Source organism: Hemitrygon akajei, chromosome 3 (assembly GCF_048418815.1).
Source record: "Hemitrygon akajei chromosome 3, sHemAka1.3, whole genome shotgun sequence".
Lineage (NCBI taxonomy): Eukaryota > Metazoa > Chordata > Chondrichthyes > Myliobatiformes > Dasyatidae > Hemitrygon > Hemitrygon akajei.
In genome coordinates, this window is record NC_133126.1 from 176,801,696 (window position 1) to 176,812,900 (window position 11,205).

The 11,205-nt window shown below is 44.3% G+C and overlaps 1 protein-coding gene across 1 annotated transcript in view; it reads right to left on the bottom strand.

Annotated features, from left to right (window-relative positions):
- The window catches only part of irs1 (insulin receptor substrate 1), a 58,174-nt gene extending 47,706 nt beyond the window's left edge, over positions 1-10,468 (bottom strand). Inside the window, exon 1 of the mRNA XM_073041423.1 lies at positions 6,869-10,468. Within this exon, the coding sequence (XP_072897524.1) occupies positions 6,869-10,121 (3,253 nt within the window). The 5' untranslated portion in view covers positions 10,122-10,468. The remainder of the gene's footprint in view (positions 1-6,868) is intronic.
- Between the last annotated feature and the right edge of the window lie 737 nt (positions 10,469-11,205).

Below are 11,205 nucleotides of genomic sequence, written 5' to 3' on the forward strand. Positions count from 1 at the left end.
GAGTGAAAGTGATCATCACTTAAATCACCGATGCACATACAACTTGTTCCCCCCCCCCTTTCAATTTCAACACTCTTCCAATACCGTACCCTGGAACTCAACCAACCTCAGACTCAAGATTCATTTACTTATCCATCAAAACAGTGAAATATATTGCTTACGTTAACAAACTATCATAATCCAAAATGTGCTGGGGGCAGCCCACAGGTGTCACTACACATTCCGCGGAGTGCCAACACTGCATACCCTTCAGCACATTCACTTTTCACTCTGCTTAGCTATGTGCACACAGTCACTCTAATCCCCAGTGCCCAATTCCAGCCCAGGTTTCTTAAGGTGCTTCACCTGGACATTTGATTCAACTCCCAATGCATCCTATATGTACATCCAGACCAATTCCGGCTCTCAGAGATCTCACTCAAGGCTGATTTATACTTGTGCGTACAGGCTGCACCGCAGCCCTGATTTTCACTTCTGCGTCGCTCTACGCCGTAGCGAGCATGATTAAGCATGGTTGGTGTGTGCCAAAACGTTAGTTGGCAGTGGGGTTTCTATGCTACTGTGCTGAGTTTCTTCGTGAGAGACACGGATGAGGAAATGCATTTCAAACATTTTCACATGTTGGCAGGTAGATTTGACGACTTGGTTAATCTATTTCACATTGGTGTACGCAGAGCCTACAGACGTGGCGGAGAAGCAGCAACCGGAAATGCGATGCTACTAAGCTGACCAATCACAGTTGTTGCGGTCCGTGTCGCCGCAACCCGTGAGTAACTTTTCTGGAGAGGTGCACGTCACCCCACCCCACGGCGCAGGATACGCGTTACCTTCGGCATCGATGCGGCTCACAAGTATAAATCAGCCTTTAGAGTCAGTGGGAGCTACCAATGACTCAGGAGGCAGGCAATGCAGAAAACAGGTGCAAGGTCTTATGCATCTCCAAAACAGCGGCAGAGAAGTTAGGACCAGCCATCCTGTGAAGTACTGGGGAACTCTTAGCTGGAGCACCGGCCTAGATATCTGTCCTCAAGTCTCTGGAGAAGGACTTAAGCTTATAATATTATGATCCATATGGCTGATATCTTGATCCCACTGTCAAAGATTTGCCATTATGTAAAAAAATTAGGTATTTAAATTATAAAGCAATTTAAATAATCATTAAATCATTTAATAAGGTAAATGCCAGCTAACTTTCAGTAGAGCTTGTGTCAATGTGTGGCCCAAATACCAGCAGAGAACACACAAACTTTTAGTAAAGCTTCTGTGGTAAAAAACACATCTCAAAACAATGCCTTGTGAACTCAACTTGATGGTAGAAAATGGAACCTTCCAGTGGCCCCTCATCTCAAAACTAACCAAACAATTACTTTCTAAATCAGAAACAAATAAAAAACACAAAATGCTGGCAGAACTCAGCAAGCCAGACAGCATCTATGGGAGAAGGCAGTGATGACGTTTCAGGCCGAAACCCTTCATCAGGAGATCTGATCTTTCTAAATCAGATCAGGTCTGTTAGGCTCAGTAATGATGGATACTCCACAGGCACCCTGCTTCAAAAAGATGTGAGAAGTCTGCTTTGAAAGACACAATGACATTCCTCCCCACCAGTTTCAGACCCTGGGGCTTGTAGCAGCAGTCTTCTCAGAGACATTCCTTATCCAGTTCAAAGGCTCTGCAAGTCAGTTCCTCCACCAACTAAGCACCTGCTTTGAAAAGACTTTCCTGCAGAGACTTGCTTGCTGTCAAGATTTTGATGTTGCACAAATGTTTGAAACCCAACTACAAAACAAGTCCCATCATAATCAGCAAACCTGTTCTCAGTTATAACAAGGCACAGGATAAGAATTCACAAAATATAAAGCAGATGTAGCATGACAAGTCAGCATTAGACATACTGGAGATGCTTGAGAAAAGAAAACTTTCTTTGCGCATCCAAGTTTAAAAAGTTGTCGATTTGCTTTTACTCTCATTAACAATAGATCCTCCTTCAGTAGTGCATGCCCAGACTAGATATATTTGCATAAACCTTTTGTGCAACAACTTGTCCAGGGGTATACTACACTATTACACAATTGTCCTGCTGAAGGGTTCAGGCCTAAAATGTTGACTGTACTCTTTTCCATAGATGCTGCTTGGACTGCCAGAGTTCCTCCAACATTTTGTGCGTTGCTCAAATTCCCAGCATCTGCAGATTTTCTCTTGTTCGCTAATTCACAATAACGTACGTTAGCAATAGAGAAGGCACTGAAGTGCAAACTGAAGGGAGTGTCACACAGATATTTCATTCAGAGCACAGAGGAAGAAGTGCTAATGCAAAGGCACCAAACTACTCCGGGTTCCTAATAAGTAAAAGCAGTTCTGGCTGACCTCCCACAATGATCAGTCACATTCCACTTACTCTGTTACAAGAACTAGGTAACTCCACTTCATTGTTAAAATGGGGGGCGGAAACATAAGTGAAACCGAACCTCATGAAAAAGTTTCATGCTCAAAACCTCTTGAATTTTCTTAAACAATTTTTCAAAGTCTCTTCGAAGTATAGTTCTATAGCTTTATAGACCATCAATATTTACCAACCAAGAGCTCTGCAAGTGTTAACACTTGAAATGCAGCACACAATGTACCAGGTAAAAGCCACACCCAGGGGATACCAATTTCCAGTAATATTACAACCACTACCCCATAACTTCTTCCACACCAAAACAGCGTTCATACAGTATCTCAGCCTCAGAAAACATACCTACTTTTTTTTTTTTTTTAAAAGAACACTCTGTACTGCACTTTTTGTAAATCTGTGATTAACTAATTTAGAAACCCAATTTCATTTTGAGATCTTCAGCAGCTGTTTAAAGGATTTGTTTTTACTTTCATACGAAACAAAGACTGAAAAACTGCTTGAAGGTCCAAATCAGAAACATAAGTAAATGATTGAATCTCATGGAAAAGCATCTGGAACCAGATTCATCTCCATCCACTTACAAAAGTGTCTAATTGATCCCTGACCCCCACAATTTTCACTTATTGTGGAACAAAGGAAAACAGGCTGATATGACACAGCTGGAAACATTTTCCTACAGAAAAAAATATGGTCAAATGTAGGGTTCATTGTTTTGAATGGAGAATTCAGGTTTTTTTCCAACAGCTGAATCTCACACCTATCAGAGTTGAGAATTGTCAGATTTATTTACAATTCTTTTTCACTTTTACTTCATTACTTAAATTTTTGCTGGCATTAAAATTAAAATGGCAAGTCAGACACTCAGTTCGAACAATTAAGTTTGTGCTACATGTAGTTTATTGATAAAAGCACAGTCCTTGTATAATGGTAGACATCCAAATACAGGACTATATCAAGAGCATGATTGCAAGAACAATTGCACAGCATAAAAGCAGTAACAACTGATTAAATGTTAGCGCCCAAATCATGGATCACTCAGGTTAATCTTCAAAAGTATTAAAGCTTCGGAAAGCTAGGGTTTGCACTTACTGAGAAATTGGTAATTAAATATTGTACTCAAAAGCATGATCTCATTGAATTAAAAAACACTACTTTTCACTAAAAGAATGCAAGTGCAAGAAGACAGACCAAAGGGTGGGGCAAAGGTGAGGTATACAATGAGCATAAAAATAGAGAGATAAGTGGCTTCTGCAATGCATACAATCACAAAAAGCATGCCCCTTGAACTTAAATTCTCTCTTTCAAATTAAAGACACATCCTCAAAGGAATTCAGATAATTTCCGAAATGCATACTTGACTATCAAATGGCATGCCCCAAGTAGTCCAGGTAAAATACACAATAAAGGTTGAATGGAAAGTGCTCAAAGAGGCTTTCTTAAAGTGTTTAGCTTACAAAGCTGTACACCCATGAAGAGGCAACTGAAGTGACTGCCAGAATGCCTTCGTGAACAAGCTGCGTTTTCATATACACACTTAGAAAATACTATCAAAATTGCTGTGCAAACAGACAATTAGAGTCTGCAGTTTCCTCAAACTGTACCTTGAACTAAAACTGTATGAGAAAAGGTATCACAAATCAGCATTGTAATGGACAGTACACAAGGAACATTGAGGAAAGAAACTCCATTGATTCTCACGGTGCAGAACGGAATGCAAACCATGCAAGACTTTTTTTCCCTAAGAAGTGATTTTCAGAATGAAGTAAACAGATCATTTCCTTTCAACTTCTCTGGCAATGATTTGCATTCCAATCAGCCTCTGTGGTTAAAACAAGCAATCAATAAGTGACACAGTCATGGAATGGTACAACTCATGCTTTACTACTATAATATCACATTTGCTAACGCTGCTGCCAAGTCCAGAAAGATTCACAAATGCACAAAGCTCTCAACCATGTCATTGCATTTTTAAAAATATAAACTGAAAACAAAACTGGACCTAACACATGAAATAAATCAGAAAAATGAGGTATCCAACTACAGTTACCAAGTTCCAGGCCATGGACAATTTCGATTGCCCATTCAACATGGATTACACTTGAAAAATAATTTCTACTCAGTGATGTACCCAATCGTACATTAAATCCCATACAGATTTAAAATATTCTTCACATTTTCACCACATCATATCTTTTAGTACTTTAAAATTCCAGATAAAGCTTTCCTTGAAAACTTGAAGCCAGAAAAAGACATCCAATATCTTCCTCTGATACAATTCAACATACAGTTTGGTTCATTATATTGTTTCATATGCTTCGAGGTCTTACCAATCACAAGACAGAAGCAAAGCAAATGTCAGTACCATTAAATACACAAGCCACATGCTACACACATTATTTGAGATACAATGCAAAGCAGTTCCTTCTAGCCACACTGCCCAGCAACCCCAAATTTAACCCCAGCGTAACATTGTGGGCCGAAGGGCCTGTACTGTGCTGTACTATTCTACGTTCTGTATAATTACAGGATAATTAACAATGACCAATCTGCTAAACGATACATCTTTGAACTGTGGGAGGAAGTCCACACATTCCACGAAGAGGATGTACACACTGTTACAGTTGCCCCAACAATATGAAAAAGTTTTAAGCTAAAATAACAATCTGCAAAATACTTGAGAGATAAAAATCAACTCTTGCTGAACAATGCTGTTTATGAATACATCATTATCTCTGCAGCATAACCAGAGAAAATCCATACCTTATGCCCTTGACAAGATGAAATAAATCACTGTTTGGCATTAACTATCCACATTTTGCAGCTCAATACAATTTGCTCCTTCATTTTGAGAGAGATTAACTCAAAGCAAAGTTATATTCATATAACAGTCTCTGCTCACTACTTTCTACAAGTATTTACAATAAAATTATATTACAAATAATCAGGAAAATGGCTATTTGAAAGAAGTACTTGGTTCCTCTTTTCTCCCATTCTTCACATTCCAACCCCCATTAACTCCTTAGAAGACTTGCAACTACCTCAAAGCTATTCTGCTGTACCTAGTAAACACGTGCACCACAAAGTTTACTAACTCTTCATTCACTCCCCCAGCCCAGAAGGCATCCTACAGAGTCCTTAAAATGTCAGTATAATATATTAGACTTCTTCACAATTAGCAACACGTCTCAAAATGTAATATACCTGTACTTCACAGAAATACATCTTGGAAAATTTCCAGAAGATATATGATTTACTCTACAAGAATTTAAACTCTGACCCTGATTCCTGTTTTCATTGATACATTCTTGAAGGCTCTCCTCCTCCTTCATGCACAGCATCAGAGAAACACATCGATTCAGGAAATTATTCTTAATTCACATTTGTTGAACTAACAGAAGCCTTATTTTGCTGGAGAACTGTTGCTTCAGTTGTCAAAAGGGTTAAGTGACGTGCTCTTGTGGTGAAGTAACAGTCTGCCAAACCATGAAGGCAGATTAGTGGCTCCACAGATTTCTCCAAAATATTCAATAAAAGTTGCAGCCATTTCACTATTTTTATAAGCATGTTAGAAGGAAGGCTACAAGGTTCTACTGTGCTCCTGCCAAATCACAGGAAGTGACGCTTCGATCGCTTGGGTCTCGCTTTCTAATGATCAAAACCGCTTGAAGCTCCCTCCGCATGTTAACTCAGTAATGCTGACCATGTATCTAAATTGACAAGTGTTCTGGTCTCTCATAGGTTGCTCCCCGTTCCCCTACCAGGCCAGGGATTCCATCATAGCAACTCTAACTGGAATTGACCGATTCAAAACTAGCTTTTGCTGAGCACTAAAAATTCCATAAGCAGACCTAATTGGGAAAATACATGTGCCTCTCAATTGCAAAACATTTTGTGTAACCAAGGCAACTATTTCTTGAGGTTCACTTTGCCCCTGCTCAACTCGGAAGGTCTGAACACAAACAAGTACAGAGCATAAAATGTGAGAGAAAACTTGCTGCCATATTTAACATTGACAGAACTGCTTTATGATTTGTCCAACTAAATGGAGATCAACATTTATTGACAGATAATAAAGTAAATAATTTCTGAGAGAGCTTTTCCACATACACAACTAACTTCCAACCCTGCAGCGATGTGGAAATTTTCATACAGGCCAAACGGGGTTAATTCCCAAGGATCGACCCTGGTAATTCAGTGAAATATTTAAATTTGACTCTATTCTCCCAATGATTCCAATCATCTGTACACTAGAAGCATATATTAGGCAACCAAGAATGTAAATGCTTTTGTATTTTCAAAAACAAAACTTTAAAACAAAAAGCAGCTCTAGCAAATAACTAAACTGCCATCATTTAAAGAAAAACATGTTTTATAGTCATTAGTAAAGTGATCAAAGAAACTAAAAAAAAAATCACATTTTAAATTAGGTGAAACGTAACAATTCTCAAAGAATTCATTTAGTGCTTTTACCTTCCCTTTCTGCAGGCTTGCTCATTTCATCTGGCTTCTGGAAGGTGATGCTTGCATACGAATTCAGATCATCATCATTCTTACCACCACCAGAGGTACTTCCTTGAAGTTGACGAGGGGTTACACGTTGAGAGGAGGGCCATTCTTTGTTAAAATCATTTACCAAATCTAAATCGATGTAGATCATACCATTTTTACAATCATTCTGCACTGTGACATCATTTGACTGATCTTTGGAACTTAAAGCCAGAGAATCTCCTGGTTTGTTAAGCCACACATTCTCAAAAGACACTGAACTATGTCGTTTAATGTGGTCAACGCAAGACAGCGTCATGCCAGCTACACTGGCTGTGGAAGTGAAAGTCTCTGAACTATGTCTTCTTCTACCTTGAGGGTCAACTCGGATGACTTTGGCACCTTGGTTCCGATTAGGGGCAAGATTAAGCACAGTAAAGGCACTCCTTCCTGAAATCTGGTCCATCAGAGGACCAGGTACTGCATCAGAAACGGTGTTCAATGAGCTCACTTCTGCCTGAGGTAGAACGGAAATAGAAGGTGTTACACCTTCACCAACTGTCATCTCTGAATAGTTACTTACTGGCGGTTCTAGTAAGTCTGAGCAGGTGGTAGCTAGTTGCATGGTAACGTAATCACCATTTCCCTGCCCTCTATTCTTCCTGCAAGTGCTGGAAGTGCAGCTGGCTACAGACCTGTTGACGCCCGCAGTAGATTTTGATATGCCAGAAAACTTGTGTGCCTCAGTTCTTAAATCCATATTCATGTATTCTGACATAGACAGCCTTTGCTGAACAAGTTTCCCTGCACCTGAAGAGGGTTCAACAAGAGACAATGAACGAGAATAGGTTTTGTCACTGAAGTCAATATTTACATATTCCCCTGGGCTCTTTGGCTCTGGTGGAAGTGGATGCTCTCGTGCTCTGGGCAAAGTACTCGCTTTAGTGTTATCAAGCGATAGCCTCGTGGGCCGTACAAGTTTACCTTTCATTGGTACATACAAGTCGTTTTTAACAGGGTTAACTCCATGATGCCCACCATCTTGCCCCCCTAAACTATCACTACTCGTAGATGAAGAAGAATCCTCAGCATATAAAAGACGACCTGAATTCACAGCGATTCTTAAAGGGGACTCCTCACTTTTTCGATGCACATGTTTGAAGGAACGAGGCAACGAGAAATATGAACAAACTGGTTTATGAGACTCTTCAACTGGACTGAAGAAAGAGTCTGGTGGCGTGCTTGTGGTTGAGCAACCTGCAGGAGACATATTTATATAGTCACTAACTGACAGTTTCCCTTCATTACTTTCAACGGACAGCTTAGAATTCCCTCCATTAGTCCAAATCTTTCCATAACTCACGTTTTCCGGTGAGCAGCTACCGCTGGGTGACATCATCATATACCCATCTTTTCGTGAATGTTGGCGGGGATTAATAATCTGCTGTGGAGCAGAAACACTTTTAGGGCTCATTGGCATATAGTCACTTTTATTAGGCACAGGAGCCACTCCTGGTGACATTGGCATATATCCATCATCCATCTGGCTGAAACGCCTACCAGCTGAGTGAAGGTCCAAGCATTCCTCTGGGTATGAATGAGTAGGTACAAAAGCTGAGTTTTTACAGGTGGATAAATGCCCCCCTGGGTAACACGGTGTCATCTCTGTGTATTCCTCAAACAAGGCGGTGGAAGATTGAGAAGAGGTCTTTTGGTGCATCACAGTGGGTGGCGATGTGCCTGACGAATGAGCCCTCTTCCTAAATCCTTTATCAGAATCTGCATCTTCTAATTTAGTAGAAGCCCACCTCTGAGTACCCCTGTTGTGGCAATTTGGAATCAGATTCGAATGCTTCCCCATATAGATGTAGTTATTTAACTCCTGTTCCTCCCTTGCAGGAGGAGTGTGTCCCAAAGAATCGGGAGTGACGCTTCTGTAGGAGTTCCTGAAATCACACGGACTGGATCCGTACTCATCGGATGAAATAAACCCACCGTCGCTCGGTGATCCAGAGATGGAAGCGCTGGATCGCCTGGGGAAAAGGCTGTCGGAAGTGGACCCATGACCACTTGTGCTACTTGACGATAAACTGACCGGGCTGGTGGCCGAAGGCGAGTAATGGGTCGACGGCATGGGGATGGACCTGCTGTGATTGAGAGGGGGGTGCAGCCTGCAGCCGCCTCGGTGCCGCTGGGAATGTGTCCGGGCGGCACTGGGACTCACGGGGCTGCCGTCCACCGAGGCCGGTCTCGACATGGTGCCCTCGCCATCGCTGGAAGCTCGCACCCGAAACGAATGATGCTTGCCGGTGGCGGGCGAGGTGGCCGTAATGCTCTCGGTGCGCGACCGGCGGCTCAAGCCCACCTGGCTGGGAGGCGGGTTGTTGAGGTGCCGTCGGAGGGGCACCGAGATGGGGTTGGAGCTAGACGACGACTGGCTCTTGCTACGCGGTCGGAACTCCTCGCTCATGGCCTTCATCGCCTCCAGGATAGTTTCGTGCATGTTCTGGGCCACCACCGAGTCGTCCACTTGCATCCAGAACTCGCCAGGCCCCGTCACCGCCGACCTGCCCACCTCGATGAAGAAGAAGTTCTCCGAGTGCCCGCAGCGGCGGATGTTCATCAGCTGCAAGACCACAGCCGCCGCCTCCGAGTTCAGCTTCACCAGGCTGATGGTCTTGCTGGTCAGGCACAGCCGGTAAATCCCCACCAGGTTCTTGGTGTGTCCCAGCCCCTTGGGCTTCAGCACCACCTGCCACACTTCTTTGAAAGCCGGCCCGGGGCTCACCTCGCCGTAGGTGTCCTCGACCGCCGCCGAGCCGCCGGGGTGGGCGGCCGTGCCAGCCGCAGCCTCCCGTTCCTCACCGGTCAGCTTGCCCTTGCTGTGCAGCTCCAGCAGCGCCTGGTACCAGCTGTCCTGCTCGCTCTCGCAGTCGGCGGCCATGGCCAAGTACTCGTCCTTGGTGTAGAGGGCCACCAGGTACTTGTTCTTCGAGTCGGCCCTCTTGTTGATGTTGAAGCAGCTCTCCAGGTGTACGGACCGCTTCGGCGCGCTCGCCTTGTGCCTCCATTTCTTCTCGTTCTCGTAGTAGTCCAGCCTCGCCGGGCCCAGTTGACTGGGCGCCCGCAGCACGAAGAATCTCTTGTGCATGCTCTTGGGCTTCCTCAAGTAGCCCACTTTCCTCACGTCCGAGAAGCCGTCAGTGCCGGGCGAGTTGGGCTCGGGCGGACTCGCCATTTGCTCGGAGTCCGGGCGAGCTGGCCCGGCTGGACACACTATCAGGATTCAGTAAATAAATTAAAACAATTACAAACAGCAAGCTGGAGGCTTGAAGGGGGGGTGTGAGGGCGAGTACTACACCGACTGATTTCCCCCAGCAAAATAAAACACCTCCAACCACTCGGGATTACTTTTCACTTTTTTAAAAAAAACGCTCCCACCCCTTTCTCTCTCTCTCTCTCTCTCTCTTCAATTAAATGTAGAATTATTTTTCCGCCTCCGAGAGGGAACCACAACAAGCGCGCAGCCCGCCCGATGTGAGTAACCCTCCTCGCTCCCGCGCTGTCGGCTGTGCCGCGCGCCGCGCGCCCCGCGATTGACAACTCAACTTCGGGCGCGCGCCCGGCTATTGAGGAGAGGAGGGGGGGGGGCGGCGCCCGTGCGAGCGCGCTCACGGGCTCTCACGCCCAGCCAACCGGGTGCCCCCCGCCTCTCACACCTTCCCCTCCCATGCCTGGCGACGTTGCCCCTGATTGGCCAGCTGCCCCCCCCCCTTGTTTACGTTCTATTTCGGAATGTTGTCGCGTTCGCCCACCACCCCCCCCCAGCACCGCCCTCCTTCACGCGGACGAGCTGCCAATCATCCCCAGCCGACTGCTCGCTCGCCACCGCCTCCTTCGACCCTCCCCTCCCAACAAGCTCATTCTGCAGACGCCCCCGCCTTTTGCTTCGGTGGATGCGTATCATAGTAAGGTGCACCCGCCATTCATTATCATTGATACTGTATAGCCAAGGCCAAAAGAAGGTCCCAGCATTGCAATTTCAAATTACAGTGTATTTTTGTTGTACGTGATGCATTTTCCCTCCCCTGTCCTCGTAAGACTGATAGGAAGCAAATTTTAGATACGTCTGAAATAAACTGATCCACACGCAGTTGTCAACGGAACCTTCATGCGATTTAGATAAAAGTCCTTAAATTCACATCATAAGACGGTCCGTTCGTAATATTATTAAATCCCTGGAGGAATAGCAATGCTGCAAGTTTGTGATGCAGAACTGCGGGGTTAGGATTCAAATCCCAACCTCCGCATTCTGCTCTGCA